The sequence below is a fragment of the Dendrobates tinctorius genome, unplaced genomic scaffold, assembly GCF_039654945.1.
Source record: "Dendrobates tinctorius isolate UK_male_01 unplaced genomic scaffold, ASM3965494v1 ptg000099l, whole genome shotgun sequence".
NCBI lineage: Eukaryota > Metazoa > Chordata > Amphibia > Anura > Dendrobatidae > Dendrobates > Dendrobates tinctorius.
Window position 1 is genome coordinate 4,718,813 of NW_027361767.1, and position 26,058 is coordinate 4,744,870.

At 47.0% G+C, this 26,058-nt stretch overlaps 1 protein-coding gene across 1 annotated transcript; it reads left to right on the forward strand.

Annotated features, from left to right (window-relative positions):
• Window positions 1-18,029: 18,029 nt before the first annotated feature.
• Window positions 18,030-20,310, forward strand: LOC141099332 (uncharacterized). Its single transcript, XM_073587583.1, has 4 exons — window positions 18,030-18,819; window positions 18,897-19,134; window positions 19,220-19,312; window positions 19,435-20,310. The coding sequence occupies exons 1-4, from the start codon at window positions 18,737-18,739 to the stop codon at window positions 19,678-19,680; spliced, it is 660 nt and encodes a 219-aa protein (XP_073443684.1). The 5' UTR covers window positions 18,030-18,736; the 3' UTR covers window positions 19,681-20,310.
• The last annotated feature ends 5,748 nt before the right edge of the window (window positions 20,311-26,058 follow it).

Genomic DNA, 26,058 nt, shown 5'->3' on the forward strand with positions numbered 1-26,058 from the left:
TTGAGACACAGGGCAGGCGGGCACTGCTTGAGGCACAGGGTAGGCGGGCACGGCTTGAGACACAGGGTAGGCGGGAACGGCTTGAGACACAGGGGAGGCGGGCACGGCAGAGACACAGGGGAGGCGGGCACGGCAGAGACACAGGGGAGGCGGGCACGGCAGAGACACAGGGGAGGCGGGCACGGCAGAGACACAGGGGAGGCGGGCACGGCAGAGACACAGGGCAGGCAGTGGTGGTGTACGAAGGAAAAGGTAGGGACCTGTTCACACAGCAGGTGCGGGTACTGGCCGGAAGGAATGGAATATGGAGGAACAGGTAGGGTCCTGTTCACACAGGAGGTGCAGGTACGGGTACTGACAGGAAAGAGTGGAGTATGAACAGCTCTCTACCTGTTCTGTCAGACAGAAGATGCAGAAACTGGTTCAGGAACCAGTACAGACAGGTAGGACAAGGATCCACAGGATACAGAATGGAACAACTGCAGAGTTGCGGAGCAGGGTAGAACTGCAAGGTTGCGGAGAGAAACAGCAATTTGCAGCAAGAGGTTCTGCAGCAGCAGGTGCCACAGAGAAGGAGAGCAGAGCGGAACCGCAGGTATGCGGAGAGGAGCTGCAGTAAGGCATTAAGCAGCAGCAAGAACGAAGCAAAGTGGAACCGCAAGGTATGCGGAGAGAAGCTGCAGCAAGAGGTTCTGCAGCAGCAGGAGGGGAGCAAAGCGGAACCACAAGGTATGCAAAGAGAAGCTACAGCAAGAGGTTCTGCAGCAGCAGGAGTGGAGTACAGGCAGAACAGAGCGGAACCGCTAGAGTACGGAGCACAAGCAGACAGGGAGGACACCAGGGAAGACACAGCAGGGAAAGGAACCACAGACAAGGAGACTGGTAGGACAGAGTTCAGACAGGGAAACCGTACTAGACAAGGTACAGGGACCGAAATATACACAGATACAAAGCCAGGCTTAGACCAAGACAAGGAGTAATGGCACAGGGACCAGGAAATGCTGCCTCCTGGAGGCAACAAGACAGGTACAAGACAAAGCTAAGACAAGACACAGAGACCAGGATATTCTGCCTCCTGGAGGGCAGGCAGAACCAAGCAAGGCTTGGCAGAGAAAGATACACAGAAGAGGACCTGGCAGGCTCAGTAGCAAGATACTGAGTTAACACATTGCTCAGGCTCATTTGGAGCAGCTGCCCTAAATACTAGAGGGCTCTTGGTAATTGGCCAGGGACACATCAGCAAGTGCACCCTAACTCCATAAGAACCAGATAGTTCCGGCGCCGCCCCCCTATACCCACAGGAAATAAGCACCAAGCAGACAGGAGACAAGGCATGGAGCTGGCAGTAGACAGAAATCACAGCATGGCCTTGAGCAGTGAGCAAGTTGGTGAGTGGGGAATGGGGGGCCATGCAGCGATGTCAGCAGGGTTGTTACACATCTACTACATTATCTGTACTTAGGGAGTTATCGCTGTGTTATCTGTGATGTTACATAGGTCTGCAGGTTACATCTACCTTATCTCCATTCACAGTTATCACTGTGTTAACTGTGGTGTTGCATAGGACTGCAGGTGCCATCTACCTTAACTCCTCTTGCAGTTATTACTGTGTTATCTGTGGTGTTACATAGGACTGCAGGTTACATCTACATTATCTCCACTGTGGTACAGTAAAGGGTGTTTTACTGAATGGAAGATATGTTTCTCCTAGCAGATTAATGTTTGGCAGGGTTTTTCCTTAAAGACGGGACCTGCGATGATGTCAGGGTCACGTGATCAGCCCATGTGATATCTACCTCACTGGTGGGAGGGGTTAGGCCCTATGTAATGGAGGTTGGTGATTGCCACAGTGTGAGTGTGTTTCTGGAAGCTACAGGAACTTGTGTGGACTCAGCCTGAAACTTGTATATAGGATTCCCGTGCTGCAGGACTATCGCAGCAAGACTCGGAAGAACCCCGGGAATGGCACCTGGCGGATGCTGCAGGACCTGGCAGCCACTAAGTTACGCCCGTCCCATGCAAGGGGTGAGTCTGGGACCAGTGGTTCTCCAAGCTGGAGTATGTGTTTGATTTCCCTTATGTTTTGTTAAGCTGCTGGTTACTGAGTGATATTAAAACCACTGAAATTAGACTTTATGCCTGTGTGTTGCCTCGTTACTGCCGCCCAGCTATTGCCTACCAGAGCGAATCCCTACAATTGGTGGAGAATGAGGGCACAAGCAGTGAGGCCAGGCTGTTATTTTTGATTTGCACCCCAGCGTATGTCCTGGGTGAAACGAGTGGCAGAGACCCAGGCGGGGAACTTTCCAGAGATGGAGGCCACGGTAAAAACGCTCATAGAGGCCATGCGACAGCAGCAGCAGGCTACACAGCAGCAGCAGGCTATGCAGCAGCAACAGGAGGCCATGCGACAGCAGGCTATGCAGCAGCAGCAGGAAACCAATCAGCTGTTGATACAGCCTATCACGGCAGCACAGACAAAAGGAGCTGACCGGGGAATCCTTGAGGTCCGGAAAGCGGTTCGTATTACGATTCCCAAGATGGAGAAATCGGACGATGTGGAGGCATACCTGGAGGTGTTCGAAGGAGATGTTCGAAGGAGTCGCTGAGAGAGAGAAGCTACCTCGGGACCATTGGGCGGATGTCCTCGCTCCGTTTCTGACCCCAGGACCTTTGAAGGCGTATCAGGACCTACCCCCCCGAGCAAAGGGCGGACTACACGGTCGTCAAGGGTGAGATACTGGCTCGTCTTGGGGTAAATGTGTTAGTGCGGGCCCAGCGGGTACACCAGTGGGAGTTTACCCCCTCCAAGCCGGCCCGGTTCCAGTATTATGACCTGTTGCACCTATTACAAAAGTGGTTGCAGCCCGAGATGTTGTCCCCCACGGCCATGCTGGACCGCATAGTGACTGATAAATTTTGGAGGGCTTTGCCCCACTCCCTCCAGACATGGGTCAGTCAGGCATCCCCTACTAATGCCATGCAGATGATAGACCTCATAGAAATGTATGAGGCTACCAAAGAGTTACAGGGAGGGACCCCTCGAAAGGTAACAGGAAGGTTCTCTAAGTCCCCGCCCCTGGTTCGGCAAGCGGAGCCCAGGAAGGCCGCTCAGGACTTATCTGGGGGAAGTAAGGAGCCCTATAATCTGCTGGCGGTGCCAGGAACCAGGTCATATGAGAGCTGATTGCCCCCACCTGACTGAGCCCATGGACACCAATTTTGGGTACCGCCAGTCCCATTATGCCGAACCAATGTGTGCAGTGGGCACCCCGAAAGGCCCCAATATGGAACATTTGTGTTGGGTGGAAGTGGAGGGCACCCCGGCTGTGGCCCTATTGGACTCAGGGAGTCTTGTAACCCTGGTACGAGCCAGCTAGATACACACCAGCGAGTATACGGGTTGGAAAATTGGGGTGTTGTGTATACATGAAGACTTAAAAGACTATCCCACCGCAATAGTGGTAATCAGCACGCCAGCAGGGAGGCGGTGCCACGAGGTGGGGGTGGTGACTAATTTACATTATGAAGTTATAATTGGAAGAGACTTTCCGTTTTCTGTGCTGTGGCCGTCTGTTGTCCCGTCCACTGAGCAACTGCTGGCACCAGAGGCAACCAGGCTACATTCTCCAGAAGGGTGGCATGAACCTGGTGGCCCGGAGGAAGAAGTGCTGGCGGTAGGAATAACCTTCCCTTCGGTGGAGGAGGGGGAGAGTTCTCCCATAGAAGTATTGGCTGGAGAGGTGGAAGACTTGCCGCTGGGACCCGAGTTGTCAGACTTGAATGTATCAGGTGATAATTTTGGTACAGCGCAACTCCAAGACCTTACTTTAGCCCGGGCCAGAGAAAATGTACTGTTTGTCAATGGGGAACCCCAACAACCTGGGGCAGATACGGTGTTTCCACGCTTTGAGTTGAACCAGGATTTGTTGTACCGAGTGGAGAAAATACGTGGGGAAATGGTAGAACAGTTACTGGTACCTCAGACGTATCGAAGGCTGGTAATGGATTTATCGCATGCGCATGTACTTGATGGGGAATTTGGGCCAAAAGAAGACCCTCGACCAAATTCTGCAGCGATTTTACTGGCCAGGGGTTCATGAAGTTAAACGTTACTGTAGCTCCTGTCCAGTATGCCAGGTAACCAGTCCCCAGCCTCACTTTCGGAGCCCTTTGGTGCCTTTGCCAATTATAGAGGTACTCTTTGAGAGAGTAGCCATGGGACCTGGTGGGGCCTCTCAATAAGTCGGCAAGGGGACACCAACACATTCTTGTAATTCTAGACTATGCTACCCGATATCCTGAGGCCATTCCTCTGCGCCACACATCAGCTAAGCTGATAGCAAAGGAACTCATGGGTATGTTTTCACGGGTGGGAATTCCGCAAGAGATTTTAACAGACCAGGGAACCCCCTTTATGTCAAAAATTATGAAGGAACTCTGCCGGTTGTTAAATGTTAAACAGTTGCGTACCTTGGTCTATCATCCCCAAACAGATGGTCTGGTAGAAAGGTTCAATAAGACACTGAAGAGCATGTTAAAAAAGGCAGTTTCCAAAGATGGGAAGGACTGGGATCTTTTATTGCCATATTTGTTATTTGCAGTGCGGGAGGTACCTCAGGCATCTACGGGGTTCTCGCCCTTTGAACTATTGTATGGCAGACATCCACGGGGCTTACTAGATATAGCCAAAGAGGCTTGGGAGAACCAACCTACTCCCCACAAAAGTGTTATAGAACATGTTGCAAAAATGCAAGAGAGAATGGAGACAGTCCTACCCTTGGTCCGGGAACATATGGAGGCAGCACAATGGTCACAGAGCCGGGTCTATAACCGGGAGGCTCGGGTAAGAACCTTTAGCCCTGGAGATCGGGTTTTGGTGCTTGTGCCTACAGTAGATAGCAAATTTCTCGCAAGGTGGCAGGGACCCTACGAGATCATGGAGAAGGTGGGGCCAGTTGACTACAAGGTACACCAACCAGGACAGAGAAAGCCAGAACAGGTTTACCATATTAAATTGCTTAAACCCTGGAAAGATATAGAGCACCTTGGTGGGGATAGTCCGCTGCCAGCGTTTCAGATGGAAAAGGCTCCGTTACCTCGGGGCGAGGCAGGAGAAGCCCAACCCGCGGTCAAAATTGCAGATACTTTGTCTCCTAAACAGGTTCAGGAGGTCCGGGAGTTCAGCCAAAATACAGATGTTTTTTCGGAGCTCCCTGGACGCACCTCCCTAATCCAACATGACATTGTCACAGAGCCACAGGCCAAGGTCCGACTAAAGCCATATCGAGTGCCTGAGGCCCGGCGACAAGCCATCTCGGAAGAGGTAAAAATGATGCTACAGTTAGGGGTCATAGAAGAGTCTCAGAGTGAGTGGGCCAGCCCAATGGTTCTAATACCCATGCCTGATGGGTCTCTAAGATTCTGTAATGATTTTAGAAAAATCAATGACATTTCAAAGTTTGACGCCTACCCCATGCCCTGGGTTGATGAGTTGAAAGAGCGCTTTGGGCAAGCACGGTATTTTACAACTCTGGACCTCACAAAAGGTTATTGGCAGGTACCCCTAACAGAGGCGGCGAAAGGAAGGACGGCGTTTATAACACCTGAGGGGTTGTTCCAGTATAAGGTGTTACCCTTTGGGTTGCATGGCGCTCCAGCAACGTTCCAGCGGTTAATGGATATTGTTCTCCGTCCCCATCGTCGCTATGCCTCAGCCTATCTAGATGATATTATTGTGTTCAGCACCGATTGGGAAAGCCACTTAGCAAAAATACAGGCAGTGGTAGACTCCCTGCGACAAGCAAGGCTAACTGCCAACCCAAAGAAGTGTTTCATAGGGTTGGAGGAAGCCCGGTACTTGGGTTATGTCATTGGGAGGGGAGTTCTCAAGCCCCAAGTGAACAAGGTCGAGGCAATTCAGAACTGGCCCAGTCCCCTCACAACAAAGCGGGTAAAGGCCTCTTTGGGTTTGGTGGGATATTACAGGCGATTCATTCCCAACTTTGCAACCCTGTCCGCGCCTTTAACAGATTGTTTAAAAGGGAAAAAATCTGTGATGGTCCACTGGAATGATCAGTTAGAGGAGGCCTTTACAAAATTAAAAGGGGTACTGTGTGGTACACCAGTCCTGATCACTCCAAATAAGAGTTTGTGGTGCAGACTGATGCTTCTGAGATAGGCCTCGGTGCCGTGCTGTCTCAGGAGGTTAACGGGGAAGAGCATCCCGTTAGCTTCCTAAGCCGGAAACTAACCCCAGCTGAAACCCGGTACAGTATTGTGGAGAGAGACTGCCTGGCCATCAAGTGGGCACTGGAATCGTTGCGCTACTATTTGCTGGGGAGGACATTTCGGTTGGTGACAGATCATTCCCCTCATACGTGGATGAGTCAAGCTAAGGAGAGGAATGCCTGAGTCACCAGTTGGTTCCTGTCCCTGCAAAATTTTAAGTTTTCAGTGGAACATTGTGCAGGCAGACTACAGGGGAATGCAGATGCCCTGTCCAGAGTTCACTGTATGTCGTGTCCACCCCTTTAGGGTTGAACATAGGGGGGGGGAGGTATGTGGTACAGTAAAGGGTGTTTTACTGGATGGAAGATATGTTTCTCCTAGCAGATTAATGTTTGGCAGGGTTTTTCCTTAAAGACGGGACCTGCGATGTCAGGGTCACGTGATCAGCCCATGCGATGTCTACCTCACTGGTGGGAGGGGTTAGGCCCTATGTAATGGAGGTTGGTGGTTGCCACAGTGTGAGTGTGTTTCTGGAAGCTACAGGAACTTGTGTGGACTCAGCCTGAAACTTGTATATAGGATTCCCGTGCTGCAGGACTATCGCAGCAAGACTCGGAAGAACCCCAGGAATGGCACCTGGCGGATGCCGCAGGACCTGGCAGCCGCTTAGCTACGCCCGTCCCGTGCAAGGGGTGAGTCTGGGACCAGTGGTTCTCCAAGCTGGAGTATGTGTTTGATTTCCCTTATGTTTTGTTAAGCTGCTGGTTACTGAGTGACATTAAAACCACTGTGCTGTTTGTGGTGTTACATAGGACTGCGGTTGACATCTACCTTATCTCTTCTCGCAGTTATCACTGCTTATCTGTGGTGTTACATGGGACTGCAGGTGACTACTACATTATCTGTACTCAGAGTTATCACTGTTATCTGTGGTGTTACATAGGACTGCATGTGACATCTACTACATTATTTGCACTTAGAGAGTTATTACTGTGTTTATTATCTATGGTGTTACGTAGGACTGCATGTGACATCTACAACATTATCTGTTCTCAGTTATCAATGTGTTCTCTGTGGTGTTACATGGGACTGCAGGTGACATCTACTACATTATCTGTACTCAGACAGTTGTAGGGAGATGGACCAGGCCAGTTGTACCTCTCTCGTGCCATGGCGGGAACTATTGGGGCTGTCACCACTGTTCCCGGGGGGAGAGCTTTCTGACCAGGACAAACCTTTGCACTCGACTGTAGGGGGCGCGTCAGACTTAAAAGGGACGGTTGAGCACCACTGCAGGGCTCTTGGCGGGAAGACAGAATGTGCAGCAGGAGAAGCAGAGACGCCAGATTACAGGCCCATGCAACATATTACCAGCCCACGCACAGACTGACTGTAAGCAACTTGTGACTGTGTACCCGCTCACCTGATACAGAGAAGACATCCCGTGCTGTTCCGCTGACTCTTGCTGACACATGACTTAGTTCTGACCAGGTGGATCACGCAGAGCCATGTAGCATAATCCCGGCCCCAGCCTCTGTATCCAGTCATTCTACGGCGGTGCAATAGACTATTCTGCATCGTGTCCTTCATCCCGTGAGGCTGCGCCTAGGAGAGCCAGGATACGCCGCTGCCGTCAGGAGACAGTGCCTTACTTTCCTACAGGACCAGGCCAGAGACTTCACGCGTCACTTTTGGCACCACCGTGGGATCCCAAGCCTCCATCCGGAAACATCAGACTGATAAGTTATATAAACATTTATTCCCCTTCTGTTATTATACTGAGCCTTAGGGCTTATACCCATATGTGAGGAAAAAAACGGTCCGATTTCCGGACCGAAAAAACGGACGAGTGCTATGCGAGTGTAATGTGATTTTTCCACGGAACATCCGTATGACATGCGCATGCAATCCGTACGCAGTGCGATTTTAACATGAGCTGTTACATACAGCAGTTCTCTCTATGTAAAAAGCTCATTTTAAAATCACATTGTAAAATACAACTGTACACATCACTTTAGAACCAAATAATCGTCAAAACATATGTATATAGATAGATATAGTAAAATCCGGCAGATGCCGCGTACAGTAAAGTAGAATAGGTTAGAATAGAATAGATATATACACATATAATAGGTGTGTATGTGTGTGTGTGTGTGTGTGTGTGTGTATATATATATATATATATATATATATATATATATATATATATATATATATATATATATATATATATATATACACTCACTGGCCACTTTATTAGGTACACCATGCTAGTAAGGGGTTGGACCCCCTTTTGCCTTCAGAACTGCCTCAATTCTTCGTGGCAGAGATTCAACAAGGTGCTGGAAGCATTCCTCAGAGTTTTTGGACCATATTGACATGATGGCATCACACAGTTGGCGCAGATTTGTCGGCTGCACATCCCTGATGCGAATCTCCCGTTCCACCACATCCCAAAGATGCTCTATTGGATTGAGATCTGGTGACTGAGGAGGCCATTTGAGTACAGTGAACTCATTGTCATGTTCAAGAAACCAATCTGAGATGATTCGAGCTTTATGACATGGCGCATTATCCTGCTGAAAGTAGCCATCAGATGTTGGGTACATTGTGGTCATAAAGGGATGGACATGGTCAGCAACAATACTCAGGTAGGCTGTGGCGTTGCAACGATGCTCAATTGGTACCAAGGGGCCCAAAGAGTGCCAAGAAAAAATTCCCCACACCATGACACCACCACCACCAGCCTGAACCGTTGATACAAGGCAGGATGGATCCATGCTTTCATGTTGTTTACGCCAAATTCTGACCCTACCATCCGAATGTCGCAGCAGAAATCGAGACTCATCAGACCAGGCAACGTTTTTCCAATCTTCTACTGTCCAATTTCGATGAGCTTGTGCAAATTGTAGCCTCAGTTTCCTGTTCTTAGCTGAGAGGAGTGGTACCCAGTGTGGTCTTCTGCTGCTGTAGCCCATCTGCCTCAAAGTTCGACGCACTGTGCGTTCAGAGATGCTCTTCTGCCTACCTTGGTTGTAACGGGTGGCAATTTGAGTCACTGTTGCCTTTCTATCAGCTCGAACCAGTCTGCCCATTCTCCTCTGACCTCTGGCATCAACAAGGCATTTCCGGCCACAGAACTGCCGCTCACTGGATTTTTTTTCTTTTTCGGACCATTCTCTGTAAACCCTAGAGATGGTTGTGCGTGAAAATCCCAGTAGATCAGCAGTTTCTGAAATACTCAGACCAGCCCTTCTGGCACCAACAATCATGCCACGTTCAAAGGCACTCAAATCACCTTTCTTCCCCATACTGATGCTCGGTTTGAACTGCAGGAGATTGTCTTGACCATGTCTACATGCCTAAATGCACTGAGTTGCCGCCATGTGATTGGCTGATTAGAAATTAAGTCTTAACACACAGTTGGACAGGTGTACCTAATAAAGTGGCCAGTGAGTGTATATATATATATATAGAAATATAAGAGAATTGGGATCCAGCAAAAAGATGAAAGTTCACCAGAATTATAAAATCTTCTTCTTTATTAATCCATCAAATCATATAAAAAATATATGAGGAACTCCAATCAATTGGTAACATTCCAGCAAGGGACTACATGTTTCAGCACTATGTGCCTTCTTCACGGTCCTATTTGAACTGAGCTCCAACACTGACAATATATCCTCCTTTGTGGAACATATTCAAATGACCCTTAATTAAAAGCAGTGAAACAAACCAGTTAAAAACACCTGAGTAGATGGTTAAAACTCAGTTCAAAAATATTGCTAGAAAAATACATATATTGAACATGTTTTATACATAGACCAATGATATAAACATTTGGTAATAAATCAACAGTGATATGGAATAACTGCCACAAAAAAAAAAAAAAAATATAAACATATATGAAAAAATACATCATGTAGTAGGCGCGATCTAAATATCAGAGACAATCACAAATATAACTCTCAAAAGGTATAATATATTAGAGTAGGTTTAAGATAGAGATATAATCTTTTAAAAACTAATATATGCACTCTATCTTTTCAAAAAAATCTTTTTTTTTTTTTTTTTTTTGTGGCAGTTATTCCATATCACTGTTGATTTATTACCAAATGTTTATATCATTGGTCTATGTATAAAACATGTTCAATATATGTATTTTTCTAGCAATATTTTTGAACTGAGTTTTAACCATCTACTCAGGTGTTTTTAACTGGTTTGTTTCACTGCTTTTAATTAAGGGTCATTTGAATATGTTCCACAAAGGAGGATATATTGTCAGTGTTGGAGCTCAGTTCAAATAGGACCGTGAAGAAGGCACATAGTGCTGAAACAGGTAGTCCCTTGCTGGAATGTTACCAATTGATTGGAGTTCCTCATATATTTTTTTTATATGATTTGATGGATTAATAAAGAAGAAGATTTTATAATTCTGGTGAACTTTCATCTTTTTGCTGGATCCCAATTCTCTTATATTTCTATTTGTTGGGGCATACTCCCTGCCTGGATCCGTGCAGAATATAAGGTGAACACCGACTATTGCATTAAGAGGAACTCCTTTATGGTGAGCTGGCTATATGTTTTTTACATTGTTTGAATATATAATATTATAGTGGGGATAGATAGCTCAGCTGGGATCTTTGCTTGCTTTGGCACAAGCGTGTGGCTATGGAGTCACTTCAGCAGACTAGCAATTTCCACATGGATATGGACACGGCATATTTATTGTGCACACTTGTTATTCAATGTTACACATGCCAAACATGAAATAAAACATCTAAGGCCGTCTGGCCAATAACTAACAATAGCAGGCTAACTACAAAATAAACCTATATAACAGCAAAGAAGTCCATGTAATCTTACTGTGTCAGCTCCCAGCTCAGCAGATGAGATAGACTGAGAGATCCCAGCTCCTCCTGATTATATCAGCTGGACCAGTCAGGAAACCAAAACCTGGATTGAATTAGTAGAGGGGGAACTACCAGTCCTTTCCATGCTGATCACTAAGGAAACCAGGACTGGATTACAGTGAAATAAACTGGCTTCATCATCAGTACAGGGAGACATATGAAATGAAACGGGGAGAAATATACCTGTTTTCTAGTACCTCTCCCCTTGGCACCTCACACACCTCCCTCCTCTGTTCGAGCCCGTGGGGTCGGACACGACGAGTCACCAAGCAGTGCGTTCTAGACAACGCATCTGCATTTCTGTGTGCTGTGCCCGCCCTGTGCTCAACTGAAAATGTAAACCCTTGTAATGCTAAGAATCAGCGTGTCACCCGCGCAGTGCCTTCTTTTGCCCGGGACATCCATGTTAGGGGCGAATGGTCCGTCACTAGCCTAAACTGGCGACCTAGTAAATAATAGCGCAAGGTGCACAGGGCCCATTTCACAGCCAGGGCTTCCCGCTCGACTACACTGTAGTTCTTTTCTGCTCTCGTAAGCTTTCTGCTTAGATAGGCCACTGGGTGTTCCTCGCCATTTACTTCTTGAGACAAAACCGCGCCGAGGCCCACCCCAGAGGCATCCGTTTGGACAATAAACTTCCGTTTAAATTCTGGTGCAACCAACACTGGTTGGTCACAGAGGACTGTTTTCAATCACTGAAAGGTCTCCTCTGCTTCTTCGTTCCACTTTATTGTGACAGATTTCGACCCCTTAGTAAGATCTGTGAGAGGAGCTGCGATGGTCGCAAAATGTTTGATGAACCGCCTATAATAACCAACAATCCCTAAAAAAGCTCCAGCCTGTTTTTTGGCTACCGGTCGTGGCCAATTTTGAATAGCGTCCACTTTATTGGCTTGAGGCTTCACGACGCCTCTCCTTATGCTATATCCCAGATAGCGAGCCTCTTCCAATCCCAACGTACATTTCTTGGGATTGGCAGTCAACCCAGCTGTTTTTAGGGAGTCTAAGACGGCTTGTACTTTTGACAAATGCGTGTCCCAGTCATCGCTAAAGATAATGATGTCGTCCAAGTATGTGGACGCATACTGGCCAGGGGGTTTTAGGACAATATCCATTAGACGTTGGAAGGTGGCTGCGGCACCATGCAACCCAAATGGCATATCTCGGTACTGGAATAATCCCTAGGGCGTAACAAGGGCAGTTTTCTCTTTGGCTGATTCCGTGAGGGGAATCTGCTAATAACCTTTAGTTAAGTCAATGGTGGATATGTACCTGGCCGAACCCAGTCTCTCTATCAGTTCATCGACTCTTGGCATCGGGTAGGCATCGAATTTCGATACTTCATTTACTTTCCGAAAATCGTTACAAAATCGGATAGTCCCATCGGGTTTGGGCACCAGTACGATAGGGCTAGCCCAATCACTCTGGGACTCCTCAATGACCCCGAGCTCTAACATCTTCACTTTCTGGGCAATGGCTTGTCTCCGAGCCTCCGGAATTCGATATGGTTTTAGCCGTACCCGCGCCTGTGGATCAGTAACAATGTCATGTTTAATTAGGTGAGTCCGGCCAGGAAGTTCCGAGAAAACATCTGCGTTCCTCTGTATGAATGCCCTGGTCTCTCGTTTTTGGCTTTCGGATAGCGTGTCTGCAATACCCACTTCTGGCGGAGCTACCTGGGGGTCCTTTACCTTAGAAGGTGGTGCCCCTCGAGGCCCATCCTCAAGGGCAGCTCCTGCCACCAGACTCTCCCTGTCCCGCCAGGCCTTAAGCAAGTTTATGTGGTATATTTGTTCGGGCTTTCTCTTGTCTGGTTGGTGTATCTTATAATTTACTTCACCTATTCGTTCCAGCACTTCGTATGGTCCCTGCCATTTCGCAAGAAATTTATTTTCTACGGTAGGTACCAATACCAACACTCTGTCTCCGGGTTTAAAGACTCGTGTTTTAGCCGCTCGGTTGTATACCGTGCTTTGGGCATGTTGTGCGCGCTCTAAACACTTTTTAACTATTGGCATAACTGCTGCAATTCGGTCCTGCATAAGTGTTATGTGTTCAATTACACTGCGATAAGGAGTCACCTCTTGTTCCCAAGTCTCCTTGGCAATATATAACAGGCCTCTAGGACACCACCCATTAACCAACTCAAAAGGTGAAAAGCCTGTGGAGGATTGGGGTACCTCACGTATAGCGAACAGGAGGTATGGTAGTAGGGCATCCCAATCTCTCACGTCCTTATCCACCACCCTTTTCAACATTCCCTATAGGGTTTGGTTAAAGCGCTCCACCAAACCGTCAGTCTGAGGGTGATATACTGAGGTACGCAAATGGGAGATTTTTAGTAGTTTACATAAATCCTTAAGTACACGAGACATAAAGGGGGTCCCTTGATCCGTAAGTATTTTTCGGAATGCCGGTGCGGGAAAACATATTAACCAGCTCCTTTGAAATTGATTTCGCATTGGCATTCCGCAAGGGCACTGCTTCGGGATAACGCGTGGCATAATTCAATACTACCAAAATGTACTGATGAGCCCTGGCAGATTTAACTAACGGACCGGCTATATCCATTGCTATCCTCTCGAAGGGCGGCTATATCCATTGCTATCCTCTCGAAGGGCACCTCTATTATTGGTAAGGGCACTAAGGGGCTTCTAAAATGTGACATAGGTGCGGTCAATTGACACGTAGGACATGACCGACAGTACTGGATCATGTCTCCCACTAGACCCGGCCAAAAGAAACATTGCAGAATACGGTGTTTTGTCTTTTCTACCGCCAGGTGTCCTCCCAAGGGATGTTTATATGCCATCTCCAAAACTACCTGGCGAAAGGACTTAGGTACCACTAGTTGTTCTACCACCACTCCTCGCACCTTGTCTATGTGATACAGCATATCCTGCTGCACCGCCATGTGTGGGAACTCGTTTTGAGCCCCTGGGTACAATGGTCTTCCCTCGGAGACCTTTACGTTTTCCCATGCCCTTGCTAGAGTAGGATCCTGGTGCTGAGCGGTCCCGAACTTACCACGGGCCACCTCAAGATCAGGCATTACTAAAACATCCTCTAGCTGGTCTGCCTCGCCTGCATACACAGCCAGAGGAGAGTCCACAGATTCTAGTACTTCCTCTGAGATGGGTTCTCCGTCGTCTTGCTGCAAGGGTTCAGGGGCTAGCTCCGGAGTACCGTCTTCAACTAGAGGGTTCATGCCACTTTTGAAGTTCCACAAGTCCTAAAATAAGGGAAAGTCTCTCCCCATGATTACACTGTGTCCCATAGACTTTATGACTGCCGCCTGATGTCTTTTGGCCCCTACTGGCGTGGCAAGAGTAACCCAGGCAGTGGGGTAGTTCTTAGTATCCCCATGGATGCAACTAATGCCCAGCCCACGGTTAAGTTCGTTAGGGCGCTAGAGTCCACCAAACTGGCATGTACCAAAGTTACTTGACTGCCGGAATCCAAGACGGCATTCACACTATAACCGTCAACCTCGACGTGGCACACGTGTTGTTCATTTCCCGTGAGGGTCTCCGCCACACAGACTGACTGCACATATAACGAAAGACGCCTCATAGCGTTACAGTCCATTGGCTCTGTATTCATCGGGCAGTTAGCTGCTACATGGCCAAGCCCGCAACATCGCCAACATTGTATAGGCCCTTGCCTCCTCGATGGAGATCCCAGACGAGGTCTGCTGGCTTGATGTGAGCCCGTACCACCTCCATAGTCCTTTGTAGGTCTGCTACCCTTCATTGTGACGTTCTCTTCTTTTGAAGATGAAATAGGTTTCGCAGGACTCTCCAGCGATTTCTTGGGGAGTCAGTGGGGTGCCAACGTCCCTTGGAGTAGGCTTTCAGAAGCATTGTAGCGTTCGACCATATTCACCAACTGGTCAGTGGTAGTTGGGTCACCCTGTCCAACCCACCTCTGGATCTTAGCGGGTAAGGACCGCAGGTACTTGTCTAGAACAACACGCTCCACCATCTATACGGACGTCAAAGCCTCTGGTTGAAGCCATTTTTTTTACTAGATGGATGAGATCATGCATTTGTGAGCGGGCTGGCTGTTGCTCCACAAAAGTCCATAAATGCACCCTCTGTGCGCGTACATACATGTTTACTCCCAGCCTTGCCAGAATTTCGCCTTTGAGTTTGATATAGTCCATAGCATCCGCTCCACTCAGATCGTAATAGGCCTTTTGTGGATCTCTGCTCAGAAATGGAGCAACTACCTCAGCCCATCTGTCCAGCGGTAAGTGCTCACGTTCTGCAATACGTTCGAACACGGTGAGATGCTTCCACATCATCGTCTGCGGTCACTTTAAGCAAAGTCTTCTGTACGGCTTTCTGCGCGCTAGCAGCGCTTTGTGCACGGTCTCCCTCATCTCGGGGTTGCCGAACCAAGGCCTGTTTTATTGCCTCCAACTGCTCTTGCTGCATCTGGTGTTGCTGCTCCAGAGCCTTCTGGAAGCAAGTATTGGTCTGCTGTTGTTGCACATTTGCTTGCAATAACTGCTTCAATAGTTCCTCCATATTACTGGACTCTTGGCTCTTCAAAAGCGCAGAAGCTTTCAGCCAGGACATACACAGCGTTTTCTCTGCAGTCACAGTCCAGCAGCCACAGTTGCCCGCATTCGAAATACCATTTGTGGGGATAGATAGCTCAGCTGGGATCTTTGCTTTGGCACAAGCGTGTGGCTATGGAGTCACTTCAGCAGACTAGCAATTTCCACATGGATATGGACAGGGCATATTTATTGTGCACACTTGTTATTCAATGTTACACATGCCAAACATGAAATAAAACATCTAAGGCCTTCTGGCCAATAACTAACAATAGCAGGCTAACTACAAAATAAACCTATATAACAGCAAAGAAGTCCATGTAATCTTACTGTGTCAGCTCCCAGCTCAGCAGACGAGAGAGACTGAGAGATCCCAGCTCCTCCTGATTATATCAGCTGGACCAGTCAGGAAACCAAAACCTGGATTGAATTAGTGGAGGGGGAACTACCAGTCTTTTCCATGCTGATCACTAAGGAAACCAGGACTGGATTACAGTGAAATAAACTGGCTTCATCATCAGTACAGGGAGACATATGAAATGAAACGGGGAGAAATATACCTGTTTTCTTGTACCTCTCCCCTTGGCACCTCACAATATAATATATATATATATAGTATATACAGTGGGGCAAAAAAGTATTTAGTCAGTCAGCAATAGTGCAAGTTCCACCACTTAAAAAGATGAGAGGCGTCTGTAATTTACATCATAGGTAGACCTCAACTATGGGAGACAAACTGAGAAACAAAAATCCAGAAAATCACATTGTCTGTTTTTTTTTCATTTTATTTGCATATTATGGTGGAAAATAAGTATTTGGTCAGAAACAAAATTTAATCTCAATACTTTGTGATATATCCTTTGTTGGCAATGACAGAGGTCAAACGTTTTCTGTAAGTCTTCACAAGGTTGCCACACACTGTTGTTGGTATGTTGGCCCATTCCTCCATGCAGATCTCCTCTAGAGCAGTGATGTTTTTGGCTTTTCGCTTGGTAACACGGACTTTCAACTCCCTCCAAAGGTTTTCTATAGGGTTGAGATCTGGAGACTGGCTAGGCCACTCCAGGACCTTGAAATGCTTCTTACGAAGCCACTCCTTCGTTGCCCTGGCGGTGTGCTTTGGATCATTGTCATGTTGAAAGACCCAGCCACGTTTCATCATCAATGCCCTTGCTGATGGAAGGAGGTTTGAACTCAAAATCTCACGATACATGGCCCCATTCATTCTTTCATGTACCCGGATCAGTCGTCCTGGCCCCTTTGCAGAGAAACAGCCCCAAAGCATGATGTTTCCACCACCATGCTTTACAGTAGGTATGGTGTTTGATGGATGCAACTCAGTATTCTTTTTCCTCCAAACACGACAAGTTGTGTTTCTACCAAACAGTTCCAGTTTGGTTTCATCAGACCATAGGACATTCTCCCAAAACTCCTCTGGATCATCCAAATGCTCTCTAGCAAACTTCAGACGGGCCCGGACATGTACAGGCTTAAGCAGTGGGACACGTCTGGCACTGCAGGATCTGAGTCCATGGTGGCGTAGTGTGTTACTTATGGTAGGCCTTGTTACATTGGTCCCAGCTCTCTGCAGTTCATTCACTAGGTCCCCCCGCGTGGTTCTGGGATTTTTGCTCACCGTTCGTGGGATCATTCTGACCCCACGGGGTGGGATTTTGCATGGAGCACCAGATCGAGGGAAATTATCAGTGGTCTTGTATGTCTTCCATTTTCTAATTATTGCTCCCACAGTTGATTTCTTCACTCCAAGCTGGTTGGCTATTGCAGATTCAGTCTTCCCAGCCTGGTGCAGGGCTACAATTTTGTTTCTGGTGTCCTTTGACAGCTCTTTGGTCTTCACCATAGTGGAGTTTGGAGTCAGACTGTTTGAGGGTGTGCACAGGTGTCTTTTTATACTGATAACAAGTTTAAACAGGTGCCATTACTACAGGTAATGAGTGGAGGAAAGAGGAGACTCTTAAAGAAGAAGTTACAGGTCTGTGAGAGCCAGAAATCTTGATTGCTTGTTTCTGACCAAATACTTATTTTCCACCATAATATGCAAATAAAATGAAAAAAAACAGACAATGTGATTTTCTGGATTTTTTTTTCTCAGTTTGTCTCCCATAGTTGAGGTCTACCTATGATGTAAATTACAGACGCCTCTCATCTTTTTAAGTGGTGGAACTTGCACTATTGCTGACTGACTAAATACTTTTTTGCCCCACTGTATATATATATATATATATATGTGTGTGTGTGTATGTATGTCATTGACACATATATATCTTTATATTTCATGGAGATATAGATAGCAGAATAGCTGATAATTCATTTGTCGGCTTCTGTAAAATCATTGCAGAACCTGACAGGATAGGAGGCATGGTTTACGTACAGTAAACCCATGCAGAACAGTTAGATTTATATTATATGTCAATGTCTAATACTGTTAGTAGTCTCTGTTTGTAAAATTTGGGACCTGTATTTAATAAAAGAACGTTTTCATGGAAAAAAAATGGTGTGGGCTCCCGCTCAATTTTCTGCGCCAGAGAGAGGGAAAGCCAGTGATTGAGGACAGATATTAATAGGCAAGAGAGGGACCATGGATATTGCCCCCCTGGCTAAACATCTGCCCCCAGCCACCCCAGAAAAGGCATTCAGTGATATTGTCTGAATCAGAGCTATGCCTCACAACAATATTGGAAAAAGACTCTATTAACGTTTTATTTTAATTTCAGGACTACCCACAACCCCTGGTTCCCAGGAAAAGCACCTATGAAGATTTCATCAATCTTCCTCTTTGGCTCTTCCATGGCGCAGTCTTTGTTGTGATGACACTACTGACTATTCTAGAGTATTTGGCTTTCAGACTTGTCCTAAGCAAGTGGGCAAAGTCCGAACCTGGTGAAACAACTTTAAAACCCACTCCTGAGAACATTCTGGAGGAACAAAGTGTTTGTAAGAACCTGATTTGTATCCCTCAGATTCAGGAGCAAGATTTCAAGAGAACACCTGTCCTGCCAAATGACAAATGTCCTGGTCCATCCATAGCTCCTGCAACTCAGGAAGGTTCATAGACGAAAATATAAAGTGGCGTTCCATTACATTGTCTGGGTTAGAACTACACAACACTATTGGAAAAAAGCTCTATAAATATACAAGACTCTATTAATATTTTCTTTTAATTACAGGATGACCCACTACACATGGTCCCCATCAAACATCCTCTTGGGCTCTTCCCTGGGGGCAGTCTTTGTTGCGGTGATGAAACTAATGAATATCCTAGAGTCTTTGGCGTTCAATAAGATGACCCACTACACATGGTCCCCATCAAACATCCTCTTGGGCTCCTCCCTGGGGGCAGTCTTTGTTGCGGTGATGAAACTAATGAATATCCTAGAGTCTTTGGCGTTCAATGATCTTGTCTGGGTCAGAACTATCCTTGACAACCATGTTAGAAAAAAAGCTTTATAAATATACAAGACTCTAGTAACGTTTTTTTTTTTAATTACAGAATGACCCACTACCATTGGTACCCAGGAAAAACACCTATGAAGATTACATCAATCTTCCTCTTTGGCTCTTCTGTGGCTTGATCTTTCTTTTGGTGATTAAATTACTGACAATTCTAGACTTTGTGGCCTACAGGCTTGTCCTGAGAAAGAGGGCAAAGTCTGAACCAGTTGAAACAACTATAGTGCTTTCAAGCAGCCTGTTTGTATTCCACAGATTCAGAAGCAAGAATACAGGAGAACACCTGTCCTGCTCAACGACAAAAGTTCTGGTCCATCCATGGCTCCTACACTGCAGGATGCAAAAAAGGTTCCTAGAGGCAACTGTAAAGTGGCGTTCAGTGACAAAAGTTCTGGTCCCTCCATTGCTTCTGCACTGCAGGATGCGAAAAAGGTTCCTAGATGCAACTGTAAAGTGACGTTCAGTGATATTGTCTGGGTCAGAAATATACGACAATATTGAAAAAAAAAGCTTTATAAATATACAAGAATCTATTAACGTTTTATTTTAATTACAGGTTGACCCACTACCGTGGTTCCCAGGAAAAGTACCTATGAAGGTTCCATCAACTTTGGCTCTTCTGTGGCGCACTCTTTGTTGCGGAGATGACACTACTGGCAGTTCTAGAGTATTTGGCTTTCAAGCTTGTCCTAAGCAAGTGGGCAAATTCTGATCCCGGTGAAACAACTATAAAACTCTTGAGAACAAAGCCGATTTGTAGCCCTCAGATTCAGGAGCAAGAATCCAAGTGAACACCTGTCTTCTGGTCCATCCATAGCTCTTGCCTCTGAGGATGTGGAAAAGGTTCCTGGGGTTCAGTAAGATTGTCTGGGTCTGAACTATACCACACAACAGAGGACGAAAAGCTCAGAGTTCCACAGAGGATAATGAGAGGTTACGTATTTTTCAGTGAAACCAGCAACCCAGAACTCCAGAGGCCAAGAATACCAGAATCTTTAATGGCAGAACCTAGCATGTCAGAACTTAGAATGCCGGAGATTAGAATGCCTACAACACCTAAACCCAAAATCAAGAGAATATTTTTCCTTAGAGGTCTTAGAGGTGAGGATGTAACTGCTTGAACTTTCTCATTTCTCGTGTCTTCATCACAGGTTAGTCCTAGTGTATGTTCTGTGAGCTGAATTGTCAAACTTATGCATTAGATTATTAATTTAGTTGGTGATTGTTTTATTTTCTTTACCATCAGGAAATTCAAGCAAGAGAATATTTTTCCTTAGAGGTCTTAGAGGTGAGGATGTAACTGCTTGAACTTTCTCATTGTTTGTGTCTTCATCATAGGTTAGTCTTAGTGTATGTTCTGTGAGCTAAATTGTCATACTTATGCATTAGATAGATTATTAATTTAATTGGTGATTGTTTTATTTTCTTTACCATCAGGAAATTCAAGGATCGCATCTTACAGAAGTTGAGAAGCCTGAATGCCAGAGGGTGATGTACCTGCTGATGGCCCACAGTGAAATTATCGGGTGTGATTTCTTTACACAATGATGTGTTCAGTGGGCTAAATCTCCATATATTTATTCAAGATGCTATGCACTATATGCACTTTGCAGGCGTGTTTCTATTTTGTAAATTGATTTAAAGCCAATTGAACTTCGCTACACTGTGTAGATGTTATGCACCATTGTATTCTACAGACGGATTCAGTATATGGAATTTGCAATGTTTATATAAAAAAGCTTTTTTCTGTCTTGCACTATTGCACTTTGTTGAGTTTAATAATGCACTAAGGATTTTATCCAATGAAATTTCCGTTGTGATATATATATTGATGTATTTTTGCAAGGAAGTTTTTTTGTAAAGTATTTATTTTGAATATTTATCCAAACTTTTTTATTGATTGTGTAAGACACCTACATGTTTTTCAGTTGTTTTTGAAAAATATATTTTTTGTATAGACTATTGTTTAGTCACATGTATTTTCAATAGAGGAGAATTTTTTAGTACATTAATTTTTGAAAATTCTGAAATATAGAGATAATTGTACTAGAGTACGATCTGTGGTTAGTATTCCTAATTTTTTGCATATGTATCTCCATTATCCAATTTTTAATTATATACCGTATTTTTCGCTTTATAAGACGCTCCGGATTATAAGACGCACCACAATTTTTGAGGAGAAAAATAAGAAAAAAATATTTTTTAATAAAATGGTGGTGCTTCTTATAATCCTTGCATCTTATTGCTTACCAGGGTTGGTGGCTGCGGTGTAGCGGGGTCCCAGGCTCGCTGCTGGAGGAGGCAGGCGTGGAGTGATGCTGCAGGCCGCATTCAGGGATGAGGGGGGCTCCGATGTGTGCCGTTGCTGCTGCAGAGTCTTGTGCTGGTGTCAGGTTTCTCCACTTGTCCGGCGGTTGGAGGCCGGTGCTGCGGGTGCCTCCGGTGCGGCGTTGTGTGCCCATCGATGCCCGGGGCTCTGCCGACATTGTTCGACAGACCAGAGCCCCAGCATTTCCTCAGTTCCCTGTATACATGCGCTGAAGTGCCGGTAAAAAAAAAAAAATGGCCGCCGGCGCGTGCGCAGATGGGATCTCGGGACCCAGCTCTCGAGAGATGAGATTTCAAATCTCATCTCTCGAGAACTGGGTCCCGAGATCTCATCTGCGCACGCGCGGCGGCCATTTTTTTGCAGGCACCACCGCGCGCACACAGGGAACCCAGGGAAAATGGCCGCCGGCGCGTGCGCAGATGGGATCTCGGGACCCAACTCTCGAGAGATGAGATTTCAAATCTCATCTCTCGAGAACTGGGTCCCGAGATCTCATCTGCGCACGCGCCGGCGGCCATCTTTTTACCGGCACACAGGGAACCGAGGAAATGCCGGGGCTCTGGCCTGTCGCACAATGTTGGCAGAGCCCCGGGCATCGACGGGCACACAACGCGGCACCGGACACACCCGCAGCAGCGGCCAGCAACCGCCGGACGCCCCCGATCACAGCCTAGGTAAGGCATGTCCGCTTTGTAAGACGCACCCCTGTTTTCCCCCTAAATTTTGGGGAAAAAAAGTGCGTCTTACAAAGCGGAAAATACGGTATGTTTGAATAAAGATGGATTATGAATTTGTATTGGGCGTATACTTCCATTTTTTGTAGGAATTGTTTATATATGGGAAGTGCCATTGTTAGGTCTTTGGAATTCTTTTTTGGTTATAATCTCTCTCGGTATTGTAGTTCCCCCATCCCCTTTATTAATATTGTTGCCCTCCTTTGTACTCGCTCTAGTTCCATTATATCCTTCCTGAGCACCGATGCCCAAAACTGTACACAATACTCCATGTGCGGTCTAACCAGAGATTTGTACAGAGACAGTATAATGCTCTCATCATGTGAATGTAAGGCTACTTTCACACTTGCGTTTTTTTGCGCTGCGCACCGTGCGCAGAGCAAACGCACATAAAAACGCATCATGCGTTTTTGTGCTTTTTTTGCGGTTTTGCGCGCGTTTTTTTAAAAAAAACATGCGTTTTTTTTTTGCTGATGTGCGTATTAACATGCGCACGTCAGCGCACCCAAAGACTATAATGGGTGTTTGGGTGAAAAAAAAACGCATTGCGCGTGCATGCGTTTTTTTGGGGCAAGTCGGACGCTCAAAAAATGCAAGAGTGCATTTTGTGCGCCCAAGCGCACACTACAAAAAAACACATGCGCAAACAAACGCATGTGTATGCGCACCCATGTAAAGAATAGGGAAAAAAAGCATGCTTTTTTTGCGCAAAAAAACGCAAGTGTGAAACCAGCCTAAGGGAGTGGGTTATGATGTCTCTCATGCCTCCATTCCCTCTGATTGTTGCCTGTCTTTAATGTTTACAAACATGTTTTTATGATTATTGCCTGCGGTACTGCTACATGAATAATTATGTATTACCGCTAATTATTTATGGTACTGGCACTTGAATGTGTTATCATTGAGTGACAAGTGTATATATTGCCTCATGTTCTTGTATGATAAAACTGCTTGTATATTGTATGTCAATTGTGTATGTATAGCTAGGGAAAGATAGTGCATCCTTTATTGGTACATTATAGGAGGGCACTCTTAGTATATAGTTTCCCCATAGAGTGGGTAGTTGTAATTATAGGTGGGGGTATACTAGTGGGGCCTGGTAGGAGGTTCATAGAGGGTTAATTATAGGAGGGGATGCTGGGTAGTTAGAGGGAGGATTGTAGAAAGTTAAGTCAGATGGGGCCAAGGGCGCCCACGAGTCCACATGGGCTATAAGCCCGGACAGCTTGGCAGTCACGTAATGTTAAGTCATTATTGCCCATGTTATCCACGGCCACTGAGGGTCTTAGCAGTGGGTCAGAACAGGAAAAGGAAGATGTGGTGTCTTACCACCTGGGCCAATGCTTTTAAGGCAGAAGTTGGCGGGACTAAAGAGATGAAAGGAGTTGGCACTTCGACGAGATCGGTAAAGATGGGCCAGATGCTTTACCAGGGATCACCAAGCGTAGTGATTGATGAATTCAGTACTGGGACGAAACAGACTGAAGGAAATGTCACTTGTCCCGGTTCTCTGAGTCATCTGCCCAGACATCAGACTTGTCTTCGGACGAATTTGAGGTCAATGCCATCGTGGGATGCAAGGTGATGTTGGGCAAAAAGTTTTATTTGGTGGATTTGAAGGGTCATGGCCCAGAGGCTCGGACCTGGGAGCCAGTGGAGAACATCCACGCTCCGCTCCTCATTGCGGCATTTGAGCGTAGCGAGGCTCAGAGGGGAGGGGGCCCTAGGGGGGTAATGTTAGGCGTCGGGTTCCTGCCACTGCACAGCAGGAATTCAGAGCCTTCCCATTCTTCTTCAGCCGCAGTGCAGCCTGCTCAGCAGATTCATCGGTCCCGGCGCTCTGCCCAGGCCAACTCTGTGGGTTTGCTAGCTGCTGCCACCTCTGGTACAGCTATGGCTATGCATGCTACTCAGCAGCGAGATTTTCCAGGGACTAAGTCCTCATGTCGGGCCACTGAGCATGCCCGTGATCTCCCATTGGAGATCGAAGGTCACGTGCTCAAGTCCTGCTCCTATTCGGATTGGCCCATCCGAGAAGCCAGGAAGGTCCCGGACGCTCGCGGCTATAAAAGGTTCGCATGGCCGCTCGGCCATGCGCTAAGATAAGACTGTATTTACAGACTATGTGGAGTGAGTGTTGTATGCAAGCATGAATGTCTCTGGTGAATGACTCATTAAGAAACCCCTACCCTTGGTACGCATGTGTTGTGCAGCCTAGCCTGCTAGCGCCCAGGCTTAGGTGTAGGTAGGACAGAGGTTGAGTCAGGCATCAGTCCTCACCAGGGACTCGGCACGCCTCAGTGCATGTGCTCCATAGCCAGCGTCTATAGCGGCGTTCGCGGCAGCGACGCCGCGCATTCTGTGGGCCTAGAAGGACTCTAACCCCGTGTCCTTGGGGTAGAGTTCTGTGGCCGTACACTGTGCACTCTTTTGGCCGGGCTCTGTGAGCTTAACAGGCTCCGGCATCTACGTTCAGCGGTTGTGCGACTCTGTGCATTAACAGAGTTCACCCCTGTTCACATTGGGTGACGTAACCCACGTGTGACTGGTTTCACACTGCTTAATTCTTCCGCCATTACTTAGCAGCAGTGTACCACCTCTGCACGGTGGACCCCGGGCTGCGAACGCACCTACTATTATTTTATAATTTGCTTGATTCTGCAAGCCCTAACAGCCTCTAATGGTGAGGTCAGGCTTGTGCGGCAGGCAGCTGCCAGGTGCCACTCCAGGGTAGTGTCTGGCTGTGGCTGCTGATCCCACTTGGGGAGATGGTGGCACAGCTTGAGGCACAGGGTAGGCGGGCACGGCTTGAGGCACAGGGTAGGCGGGCACGGCTTGAGACACAGGGTAGGCGGGCACGGCTTGAGACACAGGGCAGGCGGGCACGGCAGAGACACAGGGAAGGCGGGCACGGCAGAGACACGGCAGGCAGTGGTGGTGTACGAAGGAAAAGGTAGGGACCTGTTCACACAGCAGGTGCGGGTACTGGCCGGAAGGAATGGAATATGGAGGAACAGGTAGGGTCCTGTTCACACAGGAGGTGCAGGTACGGGTACTGACAGGAAAGAGTGGAGTATGAACAGCTCTCTACCTGTTCTATCAGACAGAAGATGCAGAAACTGGTTCAGGAACCAGTACAGACAGGTAGGACAAGGATCCACAGGATACAGAACGGAAAAACTGCAGAGTTGCGGAGCAGGGTAGAACTGCAAGGTTGCGGAGAGAAACAGCAATTTGCAGCAAGAGGTTCTGCAGCAGCAGGTGCCACAGAGAAGGAGAGTAGAGCGGAACCGCAGGTATGCGGAGAGGAGCTGCAGTAAGGCATTAAGCAGCAGCAAGAACGAAGCAAAGTGGAACCGCAAGGTATGCGGAGAGAAGCTGCAGCAAGAGGTTCTGCAGCAGCAGGAGGGGAGCAAAGCGGAACCACAAGGTATGCAAAGAGAAGCTACAGCAAGAGGTTCTGCAGCAGCAGGAGTGGAGTACAGGCAGAACAGAGCGGAACCGCTAGAGTACGGAGCACAAGCAGACAGGGAGGACACCAGGGAAGACACAGCAGGGAAAGGAACCACAGACAAGGAGACTGGTAGGACAGAGTTCAGACAGGGAAACCGTACGAGACAAGGTACAGGGACCGAAGTATACACAGATACAAAGCCAGGCTTAGACCAAGACAAGGAGTAATGGCACAGGGACCAGGAAATGCTGCCTCCTGGAGGCAGCAAGACAGGTACAAGACAAAGCTAAGACAAGACACAGAGACCAGGATATTCTGCCTCCTGGAGGGCAGGCAGAACCAAGCAAGGCTTGGCAGAGAAA

Excerpts from the sequence above, each read along its gene's own strand:
- LOC141099332 (XM_073587583.1), top strand. The coding sequence starts at position 18,737 with ATGTCCTGGTCCATCCATAGCTCCTGCAACTCAGGAAGGTTCATAGAC. Across the intron at positions 18,820-18,896 it reads CGTTCCATTACATTGTCTGG|GATGACCCACTACACATGGT; the intron begins GTTAGAACTACA and ends TTTTAATTACAG. Across the intron at positions 19,313-19,434 it reads GTGGCTTGATCTTTCTTTTG|ATTCAGAAGCAAGAATACAG; the intron begins GTGATTAAATTA and ends TGTATTCCACAG.